Source organism: Lagenorhynchus albirostris, chromosome 1 (genome assembly GCF_949774975.1).
Source record: "Lagenorhynchus albirostris chromosome 1, mLagAlb1.1, whole genome shotgun sequence".
NCBI lineage: Eukaryota > Metazoa > Chordata > Mammalia > Artiodactyla > Delphinidae > Lagenorhynchus > Lagenorhynchus albirostris.
In genome coordinates, this window is record NC_083095.1 from 78,326,884 (window position 1) to 78,350,416 (window position 23,533).

The 23,533-nt window shown below is 41.7% G+C and overlaps 1 protein-coding gene across 2 annotated transcripts in view; it reads left to right on the plus strand.

The window, feature by feature from the left end:
- FMN1 (formin 1) overlaps positions 1-23,533 on the plus strand; it is a 397,262-nt gene that overhangs the window by 352,261 nt on the left and 21,468 nt on the right. For both annotated transcript variants that reach the window (XM_060146914.1, XM_060146923.1), the window contains 2 exons: positions 16,144-16,195; positions 21,042-21,191. In XM_060146914.1, the coding sequence (XP_060002897.1) occupies positions 16,144-16,195; positions 21,042-21,191 (202 nt within the window). The remainder of the gene's footprint in view (positions 1-16,143; positions 16,196-21,041; positions 21,192-23,533) is intronic.

Here is a 23,533-nt window from a genome sequence, read left to right on the forward strand (position 1 = left end):
TAGTGGCTACCAATGGGGAGAGGGAAGCGGGGGAGGGGCTTGATAGGGGTAGGGGATTAAGAAGTACAGACTCAGGCTTCCCTGGTGGCGCAGTGGTTGAGAGTCCGATTCCGGGGACGCGGGTTCGTGCCCCAGTCCGGGAAGATCCCGCATGCCCCGGAGCGGCTGGGCCCGTGAGCCATGGCCGCTGAGCCTGCGCGTCCGGAGCCTGTGCTCCGCAACGGGAGAGGCCACAACAGTGAGAGACCCGCGTACCACAAAAAAAAAAAAAAAAAAAAAGTACAGACTCTTATGTATAAAATAAGCTACAAGAATGTATTGTACAACACAAGGAATATAGCCAATATTTTATAACAACTATAAAGAGTATAACCTTTAAAAATTGTGAATCACTGTATTGTACACCTGTAACTTACACAATATTGCACATCAAGTATACTTCAATAAAAACTTAAAAATTTTTAAACAGCAGAGGAAGCAGTATGCCAAACGATAAAGGCACAAGAAAGTAGGAGGAATGCCGGGAATGGCGAGGAGTCCCACATCTCAGGAGCATGGGGCACCTAGTGGGAGCAGCAGGAGCCAGGTTGTGGAGGGCTTACTGTACCTTGTGAGTTAAGTGCATCCCAGAAGACGTGGAGGGGAGGAGCCAAGTGAACACACTAAGCAGAGCAGTGGCATAATGCAGTTTGCCTTTTAAACTGGCAATCTGGTAGCAATGCAGAGAACTGGATATATCGTGCAAGCAGGGAACCTGCTGCAGGTCACTATATGGAGCCTAGAACTTAAGGAATCTTTGCTCTCAGAAAACTTACCTTGTTAAAACAGACCCCTATCATTATCTTTCCTTTAGCATTGGAGAAGTAACTCAGTTAATCAGATCAAAGATTGCATAACCTGTGATCATTAAGTGTGAAAAGAATTAGGTGAGGGGACTCCCCTGGTGGCGCAGTGGTTAAGAATCCACCTGCCAGCGCAGGGGACACGGGTTCGAGCCCTGGTCCGGGAAGATCCCACATGCCTCGGAGCAACTAAGGCTGTGCGCCACAACTACTGAGCCTGCACTCTAGAGCCCGTGTGCCACAACTGCTGAGCCCACGTGCCACAACTACTGAAGCCCGAGCGCCTAGAGCCTGTGCTCCGCAACAAGAGAAGCCACCGCAAGGAGAAACCCGCGCACCACAACGAAGAGTAGCCCCTGCTCACCACAACTAGAGAAAGCCCACTTGCAGCAACGAAGACCCAACACAGCCAAAAAAAAAAGTGGGAATAATCATAAGTACCTTTCCCATCACACCTACCCCCTTAACTCCCAGTATGTGCAGACTTATCAACCAGTTTCTCTCTTTTTCTCCTGAGGAGTAAATAAAACAAAATGAGCTGAAAGAACAAATAAAATAACTTTAGGTCAGATATAGGGAACACCCTCCTGTGAAAAAGCTTTAGGGTAAGGACATCAGCTTGAGGTGAGTAAAATGGGAAAACAGTGAGGTTTTGAGCAGAGGACACCTGATCTGACATGAAAATGATCACAGGGAGAATTATCGTCTACTGAGAATGGTGGTTGACATTCTTAAGCAAGAAAAGAGCATTTTGCTTGAAATTCTGTATTATTCATCCCGAAGTCAGAGAGCTGGAGCGGTGGCTACTAGCATTTGCTTCCAGCCAATCAGTGATAAATAGCAATCATCCGTGGGTGCCTGGCATGTGTTTGTCACTGTGTTCATCTCTCATGTTCTTTGTGTCCAATAGTTACAGCCACCTTGTAAGATAAATCTTATCATTCCAATTTTATGGGCAAGGCTCAGTGCAGTTAAGTGACTTCCCCACAGTCTTTCAGTTAATAAGTGGCAGAGCAGAAATTCAACTCAGGTCCACCTGCCGCAAAACGCAAGCTCTGTCCACTCTACTCTACTTGTATTTAACTTGGCCAAAGCAGCCATCCCACTGGAAGCTTGAATCCCCAGCAGCCTCTACATGACAAGGAACCGTCAAAGATCTGACTGCAATGATTCTGATTCACCCAAGCACTGTGCCCTTTTCATGTAGCCCTCATAACTATGTGGGAGGTAGGTGTTATCGTTATTTTCCAGAGGAGGAAACTGAAACGCAGGACACTAGCAACTTGTCCATGACGTTTAAGTGGCAGAGCTGGGCTTAAAACTCGGCCTTTAAGTCTCTTGAGTTCTGATTTGCATTCTTTGGGGCCACAACCATTGAATAGAAAGGACCATTTCTGCTTCACTTGGTAGGCCACAGCACTTAATGAATTTCAGAATTGTTATAGTGGGGCAATTCTATGATAACTAATGAGACAGTGGCCATCAAATGAACCAGGAAACAAAATGCCAAGGCATTAAAGATTTACACAAAAGCAAATGACCTTTATTCAGTAAAGGCTGCATTACGTACAATCCACATAAATATCTCTTAAACAAAAAACACCTTCTAAAGAAGTTGTGTTGCTTTCTCCCTGCAACGCAGAATTGTGAGAAATAAATATTGTTCTTTAACAGAGAAAATTAAAATGTAAGAAAAGCAACACAGTTCTGTCAGTGACAGGGAAATTATAGTGTGCTGTAGGTAGGTCACCAAGCAAACTTACCATTCCACTCTCTGCTGGCCCCTCCAGTAAATCACCATCATCACAGTGTATACCTAGACTCGATAAAGAACTTGAGAAAACAGAATTGATGTTAAGCGAAACATCTCATTTTAGTACTCTGGTTTGTTTTTCTTATTGCCTTAAACTGTGAGACTATCAACATTCTAAGCAGCTCTTTTATTCCCCTGATTTGAAAAATAATTTGTCGCAGACAATGAAGCAGCTTCTTGAGAAAGAAAGGAGAGAAAAGCAAGGTCGGGGATGCCTGTTATTTCTCCATCTCCCCTAGTGCTGTGTCAGTATCTGACAACACCTCCAAACTTACTCTTCTAGAAGCCTACCCACCCCCCTACCCCACACCTAGCACCAAATCTAAACTGAAAAAGAAGCACGTATATACTCTATCCATGGGATTGTTGCATAGAAAACTAAGGAAACTCCACACGTGGACTCAGGGCTACGACTCGTCATATTTGTAGCGTAAGGACGGTTTCCATCTAAGACCCATCATTGAAAATTACTTATACTGCATCTTATTCTCGCAGGTTTAATTGTCTGTCTCCCCCTAGAATGAACGTCCTACAGGGGCGTTTGTCTGCTTTCTTCACTGGGGATCCCACGCACCTAGAACAGGGTCTGGCACGTGGAATGAAAGAACAGACCCACCTATGTCGTGATGTCTGTAGCTACTAGAGCTTTCAGAGCCAGATACGGCCAGTGGGAATGGGATCTTTCTCCTACAGACTGTTTGAAACATCTTTCTAAAGTTGGGAACATACGTTTAAAATATCCTAGCTTCTGTGGGACTTCCCTGGTGGTCTAGTGGTTAAGAATCCACCTTCCAATGCCGGGGACATGGGTTCAATCACTGGTTGGGGAACTAAGATCCTGCATGCCGCGGGGCAACCCCACGCGCTGCAACTACTGAACCCGCACACCACAACTAGAGAGAAGCCCATGCACCGCAATGAAAAGATCCCGCACGCTGCAATGAAGATCCCGCGTGCTGCAGCTAAGACCCGATGCAGCTAAATAAATAAATTATATATATATATATATATATGTGTGTGTGTGTGTGTGTGTGTGTGTGTTAAAAAAACAAAAAACCTAGCTTCTCTGAAAAAGGTGGAAGATCGGGTAGCAGTGGCTAGTGCCTTCCCTCCCTTAAATGGGGCATGGCCTTCCCATTTCTCTCCCACTCCCTGGTGGCTTCCCTGCACTGGGATCGTGTCAGTTCCAGTATTGAAGAGTTAGAGATAGAATTTTGGAATGATAAGATTCTTACACTTGGCCTACAGTTACCTTATTTGTTGGTGATGTTGGAACTTGAGTTTGTGACTCCAGTCTTTAAACATTTTCCTTCTAGGTAATGTCTTTTTTGTTTTGCTCAGAGCGTTTTGAGGACTTAAAATGTATAATGACGTGGTTGGAAATTTCACACATTGTGGCAGGAGAAATATTTTAGGCTGGTAGAGAGTCAAGGTCACACCAGGGAGGTGACTGCCTTTTCTGTCTGTACATAGGCCCTCGGCTTAGGACGACTTGAGATCTCTAGGTTCTTCTCCTTTTCCTGAAGGCTCTTGTCCCCAAAACCCTCAGAGGTTCTGCAGAATGCATTGCCTCTTAGTGATACCTCCTTTTACATTCGGATGCTGTTTTTTTCCAAATAACCATATTCATAGAGCTATTGCACAATCTTAATCTCATCTTAATTCAGTTTGGAGAGGGTATTTCTCGTCACTAAATTTATATGCAATGACGGGTTGACCACAGTCTGCTTAGCACAAAGTGGAAGTAGCCAGTTAGAAACACCTGGTGACGGAGAACAACAGCTGTGCTCCAGGAAGATCACTCATGCCTTAAAGGAATTTTCCCCCTTGTTTGGCCATGTGCATAATTAATAATCACTGGATGAGAACAAACCAGTAGCTTGTTTCACATTTGGGGGAACTTGGTAGCCCATGAGAGACGTAAGTCACTCCTCTGTATCTGATTGACTAAGAACCCGACTAATTCTAGAGATTCCTGCTAGGAGGATAGGGGGGAATCATAGCACAAAAGATAGCAATGACTATGACTTTACCGAGAAGGATGTTGTTATCCAAGCCAAATCATTTTAATATAAAAAAATATTTTTGTTGAAATTTACTGGACTTAGAGATAATACTATACAACTTTAGCCTGACATTCTTCTTTAGCCTGTGTTCATATTCTGAATATAAAGTTTTATGTTTAGGAAACTTAGTATCTCTCTGTTTAAGCAACCATTGTCCAATATATACATTTTTAGCTAAAATAATTTATTTAATATGTGGACACTTTTCCGTGTTTAAGGCACAAAAGAAAACAGGCCAGGTGAAGTGGCTGCTCTCTTGAAGCTTCCATTCAATGTCGTATAATACACAAATGAGTAACTGCCTAGTCTGTCAAGTAGACAGAGACTATAGGGAAAAGGGTGGGGAGGATACATGGCAAGGGACGGTCTTTAATTTAGCAGGATCAGAGAAGGTGATGTTTGAGCTGAGACCTAATGGAGTGAGGGGCCCAGTCATGCAGAGACTGTGGGCAGGGGGCCCCAGGGAGGAGGAGAGGCAAGTGCAAAGATCCCCAGTGCACGTGCTCAGTGCGCTCCATCAGCCCGCTGGCCAGCCGGACTGGAAAGGAATGAACATGGGAAGGAGGAGGAGATGTCACAGAGGAGCCAGGGGGTAGACTGGCAGGGCCTCGGGGCCACTGTGAAGACTTCAGAGCTTATGTCAAGAGAGATGGCAGGCTGTTCTGAGCAGGGGAGTAACTTGACAGAATTTACATTTTATCATCAGTGATAAAGTGAATGATAATGAGGTGCCAGTAATACCTGTCACGTCATTTATTGAGCGTGTCTTAGGTGCTAAGGGCTTTACATGTATTGTCTCACGTAATCTTTATACCAGCTGTATGATGGTGGTCTCTGTGGATATGCTAAGAGGACAGATGAGGCCGTAACTACACAGTTGATCTTGAGTGACTTGCCTAGTCACACAGGTAGCACATGGCAGAGTTAGGCTTAATTAAACAGTGATATTTTAAAATCCTTTAATACCTTTCATGAAGTATCACAACATAGGCCCTAGATACAATTGATTTTCTTTTCCCATTCATTGTGCATCATTGTAGCTATAATGAAAGGCATCTTTTTTTTAATTGAAGTATAGTTGATTTACTATGTTGTGTTATTTTCTCCTCCTCTACAGCAAAGTGATTCAATTATACATATGTATACATTTTAAAAAATATCTTTATTGCAGTATAATTGCTTTACAATGGTGTGTTAGTTTCTGCTTTATAACAAAGTGAATCAGCTATACATATACATATATCCCCATATCTCTTCCCTCTTGCGTCTCCCTCCCACCCTCCCTACCCCACTGCTCTAGGTGGTCACAAAGCACCGAGCTGATCTCCCAGTGCTATGCGGCTGCTTCCCCCTAGCTATCTGTTTTACATTTAGTAGTATATATAAGTCCATGCCACTCTCACTTCGTCCCAGCTTCCCCTTGCCCTTCCCCGTGTCCTCAAGTCCATTCTCTACATCTGTGTCTTTATTCCTGTCCTGCCCCTAGGTTCTTCATAACGAGTTTTTTCTTTTTTTTAGATTCCATATATATGTGTTAGCATACGGTATTTGTTTTTCTCTTTCTGACTTACTTCACTCTGTATGACAGACTCTAGATCCATCCACCTCACTACAAATAACTCAATTTCGTTTCTTTTTATGGCCGAGTACAATTCCGTTGTATATGTCTGCCACATCTTCTTTATCCATTCATCTGTCGATGGACACTTAGGTTGCTTCCATGTCCTGGCTAATGTAAATAGAGCTGCAATGAACATTGTGGTACATGACTCTTTTTGAATTATGGTTTTCTCAGGGTATATGCCAAAGAGTGAGATAGCTGGGTTGTATGGTAGTTCTATTTTTAGTTTTTTTAAGGAACCTCCATACTCTTCTCCATAGTGGCTGTATCAGTTTACCTTCCCAACAGGGTTCCCTTTTCTCCACACCTTCTCCAGCATTCATTGTTCGTAGATATTTGACGATGGCCATTCTGAGTGGTGTGAGGTGATACCTCATTTTACTTTTGATTTGCATTTCTCTAACGATTTTGATGTTGAGCATCCTTTCATGTGTTTGTTGGCAATCTGTATATCTTCTTTGGAGAAGTGTCTATTTAGATCTTCTGCCCATTTTTGGATTGGGTTGTTTGATTTTTTTTTTTTTTGATATTGAGCTGCATGAGCTGCTTGTAAATTTTGGAGATTAATCCTTTGTCAGTTGCTTCATTTGCGAATATTTTCTCCCATTCTGAGGGTTGTCTTTTCATCTTGTTTATGGTTTCTTTGGTGTGCAAAAGCCTTTAAGTTTCATTAGGTCCCATTTGTTTATTTTTGTTTTTATTTCCATTTCTCTAGGAGGTGGATCAAAAAGGATCTTGCTGTGATTTATGTCATACAGTGCTCTGCCTATGTTTTCCTCTAAGAGTTTTATAGTGTCTGGCCTTACGTTTAGGTCTTTAATCCATTTTTAGTTTATTTTTGTGTATGTTGTTAGGGAGTGTTCTAATTTCATTCTTTTACATGTAGCTGTCCAGTTTTCCCAGCACCACTTATGGAAGAGGCTGTCTTTTCTTCATTGTATATGCTTGCCTCCTTTATCAAAAATAAGGTGACCATATGTGTGTGGGTTTATCTCTGGGCTTTCTATCCTGTTCCATTGATCTATATTTCTGTTTTTATGCCGCTACCATACTGCTTTGTAGTAGCTTTGTAGTATAGTCTGAAGTCAGGGAGCCTGATTTCTCCAGCTCTGTTTTTCTTTATCAAGATTGTTTTGGCTATTCAAGGTCTTCTGTGTTTCCATACAAATTTTTTGTTCTAGTTCTGTGAAAAATGCCATTGGTAGTTTCATAGGGATTGCACTGAATCTGTAGATTGCTTTGGGTAGTATAGTCAATTTCACAGTGTTGATTCTTCCAATCCAAGAACACAGTATAGCTCTCCACCTGTTTGTATCATCTTTAATTTCTTTCATCAGTGTCTTATAGTTTACTGCTATATGTTCTGCTATGTTCAGCTAATTTTGGATCCTGCTACTGTACCAAATTCATTTATTAACTCTACTAGTTTTCTGGTGGCATCTTTAGGGTTATCTATGTATAGTATCATGTCATCTGCAAACAGTGACAGTTTTACTTCTTCTTTTCTGATTTTGATTCTTTTTATTTCTTTTTCTTCTCTGATTGCTATGGCTAAAACTTCCAAAACTATGTGGAATAATATTGGTGAGAGTGGGCAACCTTGTCTTGTTCCTGATCTTAGTGGAAATGGTTTCAGTTTTCCACCATTGAGAATGATGTTGGCTGTGGGTTTGTCATATATGACCTTTATTATGTTGAGGTAAGTTCCCTCTATGCCTACTTTCTGGAGGGTTTTTTTTTTTTTTTATCACAGTGGGTGTTGAATTTTGTCGAAAGCTTTTCCTGCATCTGTTGAGATGTGATCATATGGTTTTTACCCTTCAGTTTGTTAATATGGTGTATCACATTGACTGATTTGCATATATTGAAGTATCATTGCATTTCTGGGATAAACCCCACTTGATCCTGGTGTATGATCCTTTTAATGTGCTGTTGGATTCTGTTTGCTAGTATTTTGTTGAGGATTTTTGCATCTATGGTCATCAGTGATATTGGCCTGTAGTTTCCTTTCTTTGTGACATCTTTGTCTGGTTTTGGTATCAGGGTGATGGTGGCCTCGTAGAATGAGTTTGGGAGTGTTCCTCCCTCTGCTATATTTTGGAAGAGTTTGAGAAGGATAGGTGTTAGCTCTTCTCTAAATGTTTGATAGAATTTGCCTGTGAAGCCATCTGGTCCTGGGCTTTTGCTTGTTGGAAGATTTTTAATTGCAGTCTCAATTTCAGTGCTTGTGATTGGTCTGTTTATATTTTCTACTTCTTCCTGGTTCAGTCTCAGAAGGTTGTGCTTTTCTAAGAATTTGTCCATTTCTTCCAGGCTGTCCATTTTATTGGCATATAGCTGCTTATAGTAACCTCTCATGATCCTTTGTATTTCTGCAGTGTCAGTTGTTACTGCTCCTTTTTCATTTCTAATTCTGTTGATTTGAGTCTTCTCCCTTTTTTTCTTGATAAGTCTGGCTAATGGTTTATCAATTTTGTTTATCTTCTCTAAGAACCAACTTTTAATTTTATTGATCTTTGCTATTATTTCCTTCATTGCTTTTTCATTTCTTTCTGATCTGATCTTTATGATTTCTTTCCTTCCGTGAAGTTTGGGGGGTTTTTGTTCTTCTTTCTCTAATTGCTTTAGGTGTAAGGTTAAGTTGTTTATTTGAGATGTTTCTTGTTTCTTGAGGTAGGATTGTATTGCTGTAAACTTCCATCTTAGAACTGCTTTTGCTGCATCCCATAGGTTTTGGGTTGTCGTGTTTTCATTGTCATTTGTCTCTAGGTATTTTTTGATTTCCTCTTTGATTTCTTCAGTGATCTCTTGGTTATTTAGTAATGTACTGTTTAGCCTCCATGTGTTTGTATTTTTTACAGATTTTTTTCCTGTAATTGATATCTAGTCTCATAGCATTGTGGTCAAAAAAAAATTCTTGATACAATTTCAAATTTTCTTAAATTTACCAAGGCTTGATTTGTGACCCAAGATATGATTTATCCTGGAGAATGTTCCATGAGCACTTGAGAAGAAAGTGTATTCTGTCGGTTTTGGATGGAATGTCCTGTAAATATCAATTAAGTCCATCTTGTTTAACACATCACTTAAAGCTTGTGTTTCCTTATTTATTTTCATTTTGGATGGTCTGTCCATTGGTGAAAGTGGGGTGTTAAAGTCCCCTACTATGATTGTGTTACTGTCGATTCCCTCGTTTATGGCTGTTAGTATTTGCCTTATATATTGAGGTGCTCCTATGTTGGGTGCATAAATATTTACAATTGTTATATCTTCTTCTTGGACTGATCCCTTGATCATTATATAGTGTCCTTATTTGTCTCTTGTAATAGTCTTTATTTTAAAGTCTTTTTTTTTTTTTTTTTTTGCGGTACGCGGGCCTCTCACTGTTTGGCCTCTCCCGTTGTGGAGCGCAGGCTCCGGACGCACAGGCTCAGCGGCCATGGCTCACGGGCCCAGCTGCTCCACAGCATGTGGGATCTTCTCGGACTGGGGCACGAACCCGTGTCCCCTGCATCGGCAGGCAGACTCTCAACCACTGCGCCACCAGGGAAGCCCTAAAGTCTGTTTTATCTGATCGAAGAACTGCTACTCCAGCTTTCTTTTGATTTCCATTTGCATGGAATATCTTTTTCCATCCCCTCACTTTCAGTCTGTATGTGTCCCTAGGTCTGAAGTGGGTCCCTTGTAGACAGCATATATATGGGTCTTGTTTTTATATCCATTCAGCCAGTCTGTGTCTTTTGGTTGGAGCATTTAATCCATTTACATTTAAGGTAATTATCGATATCTATGTTCCCATTACCATTTTCTTAATTGTTTTGGGTTTGTTATTATAGGTGTTTTCCTTCTCTTTTGTTTCCTGCCTAGAGGAGTTCCCTTAGCATTTGTTGTAAAGCTGGTTTGGTGGTGCTGAATTCTCTTAGCTTTTGCTTGTCTGTAAAGGTTTTAATTTCTCCATCAAATCTGAATGAGATCCTTGCTGGGTAGAGTAATCTTGATTGTAGGTTTTCCCCTTTCATCACTTTAAATACGTCCTGCCACTCCCTTCTGGCTTGCAGAGTTTCTGCTGAAAGATCAGCTGTTAACCTTATGGGGATTCCCATGTATGTTATTTGTTGTTTTTCCCTTGCTGTTTTTAATATGGTTTCTTTGTATTTAATTTTTGATAATTTGATTAATATGTGTCTTGGCGTGTTTCTTCTTGGATTTATCCTGTATGGGTGGGACTCTCTGCGCTTCCTGGACTTGATTAACTATTTCCTTTCCCATATTAGGGAAGTTTTCAACTGTAATCTCTTCAAATATTTTCTCAGTCCCTTTCTTTTTCTCTTCTTCTTCTGGGACCCTGATAATTCAAATGTTAGTGTGTTTAATGTTGTCCCAGAGGTCTCTGAGACTGTCCTCAATTCTTTTCGTTCTTTTTTCTTTATTCTGCTCTGCAGTAGTTATTTCCACTATTTTATCTTCCAGGTCACTTATCCGTTCTTCTGCCTCAGTTATTCTGCTATTGATTCCTTCTAGAGAATTTTTAATTTCATTTATTGTGTTGTTCAGCATTGTTTGTTTGCTCTTTCATGCTTCTAGGCCCTTGTTAAACGTTTCTTGTATTTTTTCCATTCTATTTCCAAGATTTTGGATCATCTTTACTATCATTACTGTGAATTCTTTTTCAGGCAGACTGCCTATTTCCTCTTCATTTGTTTGGTCCAGTGGGTTTTTACCTTTCTTCTTCATCTGCCCTGTGTTCTCTGTCCTCTCATTTTGCTTAACTTACTGTGTTTGGGGTCTCCTTTTTGCAGGCTGCAGGTTCGTCGTTCCCATTGTTTTTGGTGTCTGCTCCCAGTGGGTAAGGTTGGTTCAGTGGGTTGTGTAGGCTTCCTGGTGGAGGGGACTAGTACCTGTGTTCTGGTGGATGAGTCTGGATCTTGTCTTTCTGGTGGGCAGGGCTGTGACTTCATTATGATTTTAGGCAGCCTCTCTGCTGATGGGTGGGGTTGTGTTCCTGTCTTGCTAGTTGTTTGGCATAGGGTGTCCAGCACTGTAGCTTGCTGGTCGTTGAGTGGAGCTGGTCTTAGCATTGAGATGGAGATCTCTGGGAGAGCTTTCACTGTTTGATATTACGTGGAGCCGGGAGATATCTGGTGGACCAATGTCCTGAACTCGGCTCTCCCACCTCCGATGGACAGGCCTGACACCTGGCCGGAGCACCAAGACCCTGTAAACCACAAGGCTCAGAGGAAAAGGGAGAAAAAAGAAAGGAAGGAAGGGAGGGAGGGAGGGAGGGAGGAAGGGAGGAAGGAAAAATAAAGTTATTAAATTAAAAAATAATTATTAAACATATTAAAAATTTTTAAAGTAATTAAAAAAAAGAAAGAGGAGAGCAACCAAACCAAAAAACAAATCCACCAATGATAACAAGTGATAAAGACTATACTAAAAAAAACCCGGATAGACAGAACCCTAGGACAAATGGTAAAAGCAAAGCTATACCGACAAAATGACACAAAGAAGCATACACATACACACTCACAAAAAGAGAAAAAGGAAAAATATATATATATCGTTGCTCCCAATATTCACCTCCTCAATTTTGGGATGATTCGTTGTCTATTCAGGTATTCCACAGATGCAGGGTACATCAAGTTGATTGTGGAGATTTAATATGCTGCTCCTGAGGCTGATGGGAGAGTTTTACCTTTCTCTTTTTTCGCACAGCTCCTGGGGTTCATCTTTGGATTTGGCCCCGCCTTTGCGGGTAGGTCGCCTGAGGGCGTCTGTTCTTCGCTCAGACAGGATGGGGTTAAAGTAGCAGCTGACTAGGGGACTCTGGCTCACTCAGGCGGGGGGGAAGGGAGGGGTATAGAATGCAGGGCCAGCCTGCGGCGGCAGAGGCCAACACGACGTTGCAACAGCCTGAGGGGCGCTGTGTGTTCTCCCGGGGAAGTTGTCCCTGGATCCCGGGACCCTGGCAGTGGCGAGCTGCTCAGGCTCCCGGGAGGGGAGGTGTGGGTGGTGACCTGTGCTTGCACACAGGCTTCTTGGTGGCTGCATCAGCAGCCTTAGCATTTCATGCCCGTCTCCAGTGTCCACGCTGATAACCGTGGCTTGCGCTCATCTCTGGAGCGCGTTTAGAGAGTGCTCTGAATCCCCTCTCCTCGCGCACCCCGAAACAATGGTCTCTTGTCTCTTAGACAGGTCCAGGCTTTTTCCCCTACATTCTTTTTTATTTTTTAATATTCTTTTCCATTACGTTTATCACCGGATATTGAATATAGTTCCGTGTGCTATATAGGAGGACCTTGTTATTTATCCATTAAATATATACTAGTTTGCATCTGCTAATCCCAAACTCCCCTTCCATGCCTCCTCCATACCCCTTCCCCCTTGGCAACCACATGTCTGTTCTCTATGTCGGTGAGTCTGTTTCTGTTTCATAGATAAGTTCATTTGTGTCATATTTTAGATTCCACATGTGATATCATATGGTGTTTGTCTTTCTCTTTCTGTCTTACTTCACTTAGTATGATAATCTCTAGGTCCATCCATGTTGCTGCAAATGGCATCATTTCATTCCTTTTTATGGCTGAGTAATATTCCACTGTATATATGTACCATACCTTCTTTATCCATTCATCTGTTGATGGATATTTAGGTTGTTTCCATGTGCTGGCTACTGTGAATAGTGCTGCAGTGAACATTGGGGTTGCATGTATCTTTTTGAATTATAGTTTTGTCCAGATATATATGCCCAGGAGTGGGATTGCTGGATCATATGGCAACTCTATTTTTAGTTTTTTGAGGAACGTCCATACTGTTTTTCATAATAGCTGCTCCAGCTTACATTCCCACCAACAGTGTAGGAGGGTTCCCTTTTATCCACACCCTCTCTAGCATTTGTTATTTGTATACTTTTTAGTGATGGCCATTCTGACTGGTGTGAGGTAGTTTTAATCTTTGATCTCATTGTAGTTTTTATCTTTTATGTGCCTGTTGGCCAGCTGTATGTCTTCTTTGGAGAAATGTCTTAGGTCTTCTGCCCATTTTTCGATTAGGTTACTTGTTTTTTTGTTGTTGAGTTGTATGAGCTGTTTGTATATTTTGGAAATTAAGCCCTTGTTGATCACATCTTTTGCAAGTATTTTCTCCCATTCTGTAGGTTGTCTTTTCATTTTGTTTATGGTTTCCTTCACTTTGCAAAAGCTTGTAAGTTTGACTTGGTCCCATTTGTTCATTTTTGCTTTTATTTCTGTTGCCTTGGGAGACTGACCTAAGAAAACACTGGTACGATTTATGTCAGGGAATGTTTTGCCTATGTTCTCTTCTAGGAGTTTTATGGTATCATGTCTTATATTTAAGTCTTTAAGCCATTTTGAGTTTATTTTTGTTTATAGTATGAGGGTGTGTTCTAAGTTCATTGATTTGCATGTGGCTGTCCAGCTTGCTGGACCACTTGCTGAAGAGACTTCTTCCCATTGTATATCCTTGTCTCCTTTGTCAAAGACTATTTGACCATAGGTGTGTGGGTTTATTTCTGGACTCTCTATTCTTTTTCATTGATCTATATGTCTGTTTTTGTGCCAATACCATGCTGTTTGGATTACTGTAGCTTCGTACTATTGTCTGAAGTCTGGGAGGGTTATGCCTCTTGCTTTTTTCTTTTTCCTCAGGATTACTTTGGCAATTTTGGGTCTTTTATGATTCCATAGAAATATTAGGATTGTTTATTCTAATTCTGTGAAAAATGTCATGGGTAGTTTGATAGGGGTCACATTAAATCTGTAGATTGCTTTGGGTAGTATGGCCATTTTAATGATATTAATTCTTCCAACCCAAGAGCATGGGTTATCTAAATGAAAGGAATCTTAAGGCTCATAGAGATTATGACTTGATGATTTTTCTAGACATTTTTAAGATGTCTCGTGTCAGAATTGTATTATCATATATGACAGTATTATCTTTTTTTTTATTGGAGTATAGTTGCTTTACAATGTTGTGTTAGTTTATACTGTACAGCAAAGTAAATCAGCTATACGTATACATGTATCCCCTTTTTTGGATTTCCTTCCCATGTAGGTCACCACAGTGCACTGAGTAGAGTTCCCTGTGCTATACAGTAGGTTCTTATTAGTTACCTTACCTATTTTATACATAGTATCAATAGTGTACATATGTCAATCCCCATCTCCCAATTCACTCCACCCCACCTTCCCCCTTGGTATCCATATCTCTACATCTGTGTCTCTATTTCTGCTTTGCAAATGAGATCACCTATACAACTTTTTTAGATTCCACACATATGCATTAGTATACGATATTTGTTTTTCTCTTTCTGACTTACTTCTGACTTACTTTCTCTCTCTGACTTACTTCACTCTGCATGACAGTCCATCCACGTCTCTACAGATGACCCAATTTCGTTCCTTTTAGTGGCTGAGTACTAGTCCATTATATGTATGTACCACATATTCTTTATCCATTCCTCTGTTGATGAAATAGCTCATGCAGCTCAATATCAAAAAAGCAAATAGGGGCTTCCCTTGTGGCGCAGTGGTTGGGAGTCCGCCTGCTGATGCAGGGGACGCGGGTTCACGCCCCGGTCTGGGAGGATCCCACGTGCTGCGGAGCGGCTGGGCCCGTGAGCCATAGCCGCTGGGCCTGCGCGTCCAGAGCCTGTGCTCCGCAACGGGAGAGGCCACAACAGTGAGAGGCCCGCATACTGCAAAAAAAAAAAAAAAAGCAAATAACCCAATCAAAAAATGGGTGGAGGACCTAAATAGACATTTCTCCAAAGAAGACATACAGGTGGCCAACAAACACATGAAAAGAGGCTCAACATCACTAATTATTAGAAAAATGGAAATCAAAACTACAATGAAGTACCACCTCACACTGATCAGGGTGGCCATCATCAAAAAATCTACAAATAATAAATAAAGGGAACCCTCTTGCACTGTTGGTGGGAATGGTAAATTGATACAACCACTATGAAGAACAGTATGGAGGTTCCTTAAAAAAACTAAAACTAGAACTACCATACGACCCAGCAATCCCACTACTAGGCATATACCCAGAGAAAACCATAATTCAAAAAGACACATGCACCCCAATGTTTATTTTCTGATCAGAGAGAAGAATATGTAAAAGAACCACCCCCAAATGAAACCTCCCCGTTTCCGTGTGGTCCCCGCGGAGTGCGGGTTCTTAATCTGTCAATTCAGAATTCTACCTCAGCATCGTTGATTTCCTTAGTAATTTTAAGTATTTTTTCAGTGCATTTAAAAACATTCTCAGAAAAGAGACCATAGGCTTCCCTAGACCATGGGTGTAGAGACAGAGTATGCAAGGATTACAGTGAATTCCTTTGAATCTGAGCAGAACTACTGCAGGTGGTACTGGGTTTATTTTGTGGTAGTGGTTGTTGTGGGGAAAGGGGGAGTGCTGAGCACATGCCAAGGCTCCCAAAGAGACCAGCTATAGCTAGGCAGACCACGTGATCCAGTCTGGCCAGGAATGTTACAATTTAAGCCTTGGCCCAGAGTAATTAGTAATATTCCCCCCTTTCAAAACTATCCCAGAGAGAACCATGAATTATATGGCCACCATTAGCTATAGCTGTTATCCAGAAAGCCGTGGTAGTGGATGTAGCGAATTGAGTACAATTGCCAGGACACGTGGTAGGGCCTTCCGACCCCTGAATTCGGATTTATTTTGATAATGAATGGGTATAATCAAAGTTAGAAGATTACACAAAGGACATGCTGGAAGAAAATACGATTTTAACCATAATTATTTCTTTCACAGCCAAAAAAGAGCATACAGTGGAAGAAAGTCACTTGGAGAATGCACAGAAAAGGTAAGCAGCTCTGAACTGGCCCCAGGTCTTTCTTTGCCTAGCCATTCTTTTGTTATTATCAAGAACCGTCAACACCAGCCGTCTCCAGCACTTTTTCATCTTCTCTGAAGGCAAACTCTGTACTCATTAAACCATAACTCCCCCGTTCTCTCCTTCCTTCAGCCCCTGGCAACCACCATTCTACTTTCTGTCTCTGTGACTCTGACTGCTCTAAGGTACCTCATGTAAGCAGAATCATACAGAACGTTTCCCTTTTATGATTGGCTCATCTCACTTAGCAAAATGAATGACTAGCCATTCTTTTGACCCCATCTGCTAAGACTCTGCATCCAGCAGCAATAAGAGTCTAGGGAGAGCTAGAGTGAAAGCTCCAGGAATAGGACTTGGCAATAGTTTTCCTCAAGAAGCAGGGAATCATCCGGAAGTGACTCACCTGCCTCAGGAGTCAGGACACCATTTGCATCTGTTTGCCTCTCCTCCACTGCTCTGCTCCTAGACACTTCACGGACGCTGGGAACAGTGGGGTCCTTCTTAGTGTTACAACTAGATTAAAGCATTATGGAGGATATTGTAAACAAGGGACAAATGGGGAGAAGGGACTTCCCTCTCTATGTGCACAGAAAAGGGGAAGAGACCCCAGAGGTCTTCTATTCCCCCTCCCACCTACCTCAGGCCTCTTCTATGTTCTTCCCTCTCTTCACAGACACCCAAGCGGAACCATCCACCTCACCTGGTAGAGCCCAGTAATCATTGGCTGTGATCCCTCATGGGGGGTCTTTCTTTTTTTCAGTTGGCCAGGTTAGTCAGCTTGGCTCTCCCTCCCTCTTAGAAAGGTGAGGGGGGCATACACGGAGGCTTTCTCATATTCAGGGCTGAGAACTGAGATAAATTTTGCTGGGACCCGTTCTACAAGTACGAGAAAATTAAATAAGAGATAAGGACAGGAAACAGTAGATAAGGGAAAATGAGCTTTACAAATGTGTGAGGAGGGGATTTCATTCAGTGCAGATGAACAAGTTCTAGAAATGAACGTTTTTCCTCCCGTCTCACCACAATCTCCGAGAGTACTGAAAGCCTATAGTCAGTGCTCTGTTCTGCCTTGACAGACACTGACATCTTGCCCTGCTTCCCGCTGTAAGTGCCAATAGAATAAATATGCAGAAGGAAGCAAGACGAGGGCAAATCTTGCATCTTTCTAAGGGCAGACATGTTCTTGGTCATGACTATCATCTCTGCATGATAATCTTTGACAACCAAGACAATCACATGATTCTGTTTATAGATTTTTAGGTTGTGCCCCTTTATTGGCCTTATCCCCTGTAGAGCTTATATTATCCCCGTAGTAAGCTTCCCTTCGTCGGTGTGTCAAGCTGGTGTGTCTGTGTTATAGACGTATCCCATAGGCATAAAAAGGACCATCAACACATGGGTATCAGGCCAAGCAGAATTTCACTTTCTAAGGTGGATGTCAAATTTCTAATTCTTCTTCAGGATTCTTGCTTCAGGAAAAGGGGGCCCGTGTGAGAGGGGCCGAAGTTGGTGCTGTGCATTAGCTATGCTGAGGGGGGTCATAAATTTCGGTTGTCAGCGTTTTCCGTGACTTTGTGGTGAAGGTAGTCTAGCTTTCATGTCATACATGAAATATGTTAGATCCCATCTTTAACGTAGAAACCACAGTTGTTTGGTTACAGTCTTGAAGGAGGTTGGTGGTCAGTGTTGCAACATTCAAGTGAGATTTAGGAAATTCTTATGTTGTATTCTCAAGAGAAACAATTTACTCTGAGGCTAAGGAATATTTGCTTTTCCTCAGCAGTTTCTAAAGGCATGCATGAGGGGCAATAAGCGGATATGTTCCGCCCTGGCATCTCAACACTGCAAAAGTAAAACCGTTCCCTTTGCCGTGGGCTCTTTGATATAATCATTGGCTGAACTCTCAAAATGTTTAGCTGAATCGAAAAGATAGAAATCAGACAAGGAATTACAGCAGAGAGAAAAGGAGTCAGGGAACAGTTGAGAGTGAAGCAGAAAAGTTTTATAGAACACAACATATGATGAGAAATAAATCTTTTCAGTGTTGAAAGCTATTTTAGTTATCTGCTGAGAAACAGAAATTTCAAACAGCACGATTGCCCCTTTGTCTCTTGGAGAAAATTCTAATATTGTTGTCAAATAACGGCCGTTTTCATGCCCAAATTTCAGACGGTTTTCAATAATCAGCCTTCTGTGAATCAAAATTAAATCTGAAAGGAAGAGAGTTGTGTTTGGAGCGGGACTGGGTGGGTGGGGAGGAACGTAGTCTAGACCTTATCAGATAGTTGTAGGTTCATATTCTAGCTTTTGGCTTTTCCTGGAACAAAGGGAAATCCAATAAGACACACATCCTCAGAGTGACTTTGTTAAAGTTGCAGAGTGCCAAAGCCAGGCCATCCTCTGCAACTCTGTTTGCTTTGGTTCTCCTGAAGAGGTTCACTTAAACACATGGGGGGGAAAAATGCTGAAATTCACTATTTCCTTTAGGTTTCATACTCTTTGAGGGTTAGCAAGCAGGACCTCCCAGATTCCCCGGGGGAGAGGTGGTGAGGGTACATCGTTCAACTCAGAGTTGGGAAAAGTGTGGCCCACAGGATGATGACATGCTTTTCTCAAGCTCTGTGATAACCCACCAAACAATTCTGTCATTCTCTGAAACCGTACCATCCTTGCAACATCTTGGTCTCACAGTCTACATTCCAAATAACGCTGGAACTGCTGGCGTTGAAGCCCAGTGAGCGGAGTTTCTGTGCTCTTCACTATGTCATCCCGGAAAATAGGAAGATAATTTGCTCCTCTGAAAACTAAAAGTGAAGACTTTCTCTTCTCTATTCATTGCACAAGTAAATATGTTTCTGTGTTGAAGGTAAACATAATGAAGAGAAAAGAATAATGATGTGCTTTGCTGGGGGTCACACACATTACGTACGACTTAGGTGGCAACGGTGTCTAACGTGGAAACAGACCAAAACATGACTATTTTATTTCTTAAATGCCTGGGTCAGTGAGTATGAACAACAGGGGGTGGGTAGAGCAGAAAAAGCATTTCACGGAGAATCAGGGGGCCCAACTCTGCCGATGAATAAGGTCATTCCATCTTTCTGGGTCTCTGTTTTCTCAGCTGTAAGATGGGAACATTGGACAGACTGACAGGTCCATCCCTTCCAGTTCTAAAGGCCCGTGACTCCCTAAGAAATTCACGACCTGTTCCTTTAGGTTACAGAACTCTCTGCTTACGAATTTCCGTGCTACAATCAATGTAATTTTCATTTTGAATGAAATAAAAAGTATATTCAGCGTTTTGACTGCCACAGAATTAGGAGTCACACCTGGGCAAAAGTGGACATTGCTACTTTCTGGTTTTGCTCCAAAATATGTGTGTTTGGAATTATAAGAGAAGTCCCTCAAGAAATTACTGCAATTATTGCCTTTCTCCACCTATGCACTTCTAGTCTTTTAATAACTGGGAGCCAAAATTCCCTGACCAGTAGTTTTAATTTGCATTAAAAACAGATTTATTATTTACAGAAGCACAAAGAATTTATGGGACTCAGAGCTGCAGCTCCAGCTTGGATCTCACCTAATCATAGCCATGGAATCAATTAACAGTTCATCTGTGAAATGTGATAAAATCTTATGAGATACATAGTGCCCAATAACTGAGACTGAGTTGAAAGTGTGCTCCGTAACAGTAATGGGGCTTCAGGGTTTTACAATCGCCATTGAATAGCGTTCCATGAGAAACTCAGTATTCAGGATGGCCACAAAAAAACAAAACAAAAAAAACACAACGCTGTGTCTGAACAGATGATAGAGCATTGAGTAATAAACCTGGCCAGCCATTCCTGCTTTGATTAGTTTCCAACACCCTAGAAAAGGGGCCCATTTATTTAAGTGTTCCTGCTCATGGCAAATGAGCTTGTGGGGCTTGGAGTGGGTGGGGAGAAGGAATGAGGGCAGAGCTATAAATTGCTGCAAAGCTAGTGCCTCCAAGAAGGGCTGCTTGGGAGGCCTGGGTAGTCATCTGGGAATGAACCTCCAAGGGGTAGGTCAGGAGGTTCTTAGTGATATCTGGGAATCACCCTTGTAAAACCTGGGTTCTTTTCTGACTGGGTTAAAGATCATTTTTTAAGATCAAAAATGGTTTTTCCTCCAATCCTTGCTATATCCTCAATTATATGTATTTTTGTACATTGATGCTTTGTATTCCTGTATCACATCCAGCTTTAAAATGTAGCTTTCTTAAATATCATTTGGTCTACGTCTCTTATTTTACCCTTGAAAAAACTGAGAGCCCAGTGTTGAATGATCGACCCAAGATTATAAAGCCAGCAGATGCCAGAATAAGGATAGAACAGTCTCTTGATTTTCTGTGAAGCACTCAACAGACTGATGATTCCCCGTGGGCTCTCTAACTGTCCACTGCTGGTGATAAAGAACCAACATGTCATTAGCGTTCCATGTGATCATTCAACATAACACAAAGAGCAGGTAAATGACATGGATTTGAGATGAAGAACACACCCCAAAAGTTTTACCTACATACACCCTGGAATTATACATGCTGGTTTTATACAGATAAGATGTGCCCAGGAGTATCCCCAATCATGTTACATTTCTTAGATAATTGGCTTGAACACGTAGGTCTTACTGAGGCTTAGGAGAAGCCACAGTGACTCAAGCCTGGGCTTCTGTGCTAAAGAGAAGCGAAGCGTGTGGGAGAAACTCTCCCGATGTCCCCTCTCCTCCCCTAATGGGTATTAGCGTTGACAGCCTCTCACCCTGTACCTCACTGTTTTCTTCTCTACATTTGCAGTTTTGAAACAACAGTAGGATATTTTGGGATGAAGCCAAAGTCTGGTGAGAAGGAGATCACACCCAACTACGTGTTTATGGTGTGGTATGAGTTCTGCAGTGACTTCAAGACGATCTGGAAACGGGAGAGTAAAAACATATCTAAAGAAAGGTAAGGCTCTAATAGATTGATTAACACCCCATTCGGGGGTCTTAGGAAACCTCCCTCTCAAACCTAACAAAGTGTGTGCACCTCACCCGTGTCAGTATCGCCTTTCAGATCAAGTGGATGTCGAGGAAGGATTACTGCCTCAGAGTTCATAGGGAAATTCGAGGGAGGTTTGCTGTCTGCACAAGCAAATACACTCACGTGATCTGATAAGTTACACTTTCTTAACCCCTTCCAATTACTAGCTAGTAAATGAAAGGGGAGCTGTGCTAATTAGCAGCAGATTGCTTTTCTGTGTATTTTCATGTTGGCCCAGGCTAAATGAGGCAGCCTTGCTGTCGCAGACAGTACAGACAAATAAAAGTGAATGCTTTTCCCATTAATATACTGAACTTGCATCAAAGGGAAATCTCTGAGAGTCGGGCCACACTTAACACGGTGTTGAAGCCCCGCTCTGGATTTACAGCGCCACTTCTGACTCCCCGTATCCTGCTGAGGACATCAAACTGCGTGCCGCTCGCCTCATTGCAGCCTCCTGATTTTATTAGTTGGGGGTAGAAGGAAAACCTCGGCCCTGAATATAGGGAGAGTGTGTGTGTGTGTGTGCGCGTTCTCCTTAGAGAGAGACTGAATTGGGCCCTGTTGATCAGAACACAAAAGCATTTCTGCTCGATCAGTGTTTTGATCAGGTTGCCACTGTTCTACAAAGGGTGTCATGGATTTAAACTTCAAACAGGTCTTGCTACTACTCCTGCAGAACAGATGTATGAGAGTGTCATTCAAAGTGGAGTCGGAGACAAATTCTACAAATGAAGGGAAGTGGTTTAATTGTAGCATCTATATCTCACTAAACATTGAGACCTGAAATTCCAAAATTCAGTTATTTTTACTGTTTACTTTGTAATCAGAGAAACGGTATGCACGTAATATATCTACACAGACACACACACACACAGTACACTAATATGTTTTACCTTAAAAAGCTATTTTTAAGGGCTCATAATTTAGAGATTTCTTGACTCAGTCTTACTGAATCTCTAAATATTTTCTCAGGGAATTTTTTCACAAGCCTGCTTTCTTTCTAAGGAAGTCAAAGAGCTTTAAAAATATTTATCAACACATCTTGCCACCATTAACTCTTTTGGAACTTGGATGTTAAACTGAGTATATCCATTATAGGGATAAAATGAAGCAGAGAAAAGTTAAGTGACATCGTTAAGAAAATAGATTGTTGATAATAACAGGAAAAAAACAACCCTAAAAATCTTGACATCCCACTCATTGTTCTCACCCTGCAATCTCTTGTTTAGCCCTTGAAGCTAAAATAAACTTCTGTGTTTTGTGAGCCTCAGGGGAAAAGTGACAGAGCCACGTTCCTCTCTCTCTAACAAGGTAGCAGCTGGCCAGTCAGCTCTCCCCGTCCACACCCAAAGGCCAGAGAGCCCCTCAGAGGGCCCTGAAGCTCCAGCCTTTGCTAAAGATTTTACACCTGAGATTTTGATCCTAGCCCTTAGTGAATCTGTCCTTGTTGTCGAAGCCCTAAAAATGGTCCCAAAAAACCAAAAGAGACGGTAATGAATTGCTTTTCATTTGAATAATCTTCTATTGAAATCGTGAACTGTATTCCACGTGGAGGAGTTTTTCCCTATCACAGAAGTTAGACCACACTCATTGTGGGCCTGCGGTGGTTCCAACCACCCTTCAGAATGACCTGTTCTCTGATTCCTAGTGATGGGCACTTGCTGTGCTGCTTCCTGGGTATAGCTGGTGAATTGCCTACTTCACACTCTGTAAACCAACACCTTTAAAGGGTCATGACTTCCCGGGACCCTTTTCAGGTCTTCTCATTTAGCAATTTCAGGGGTTTCTTCATTCCAGCCGTGCTTTGTGAGATAGATCACCAAGGTTTCCAACCTAAAACAACATCTCTGAAAGTTAACGATGGCTCATAAAGTATTTGTGGAAGCAGCTTGTTTACAAAAATCTTTTTGTTAAGAAATGTTAGCACATTATATATATTACTGCTCATCCAGTTCAGTAAACTGGTTAATATCCAGGGTTTTCTCGTGAAGTGAGGATTTTTTTCCAGTTGTTCTCTATCTGCTAAGGGTTTTAGCTTTTAAACGATTGGAATCACATATTCGTTGTGGTGACATAAGCGAATTGAATTCTTCTATTACAATCAAATGATAAACAATATGATTGCTTTGTCTTGACCCATATTTAATGATGTTTGATATTGTCATTTTTTATTGTACTTCTCCAGCAAATCCCAACAACACTAAATGTCAGGAGGTAGCGTAAGATACTATGAAGACATCCTCAAAAATTAAATTCATAATCAA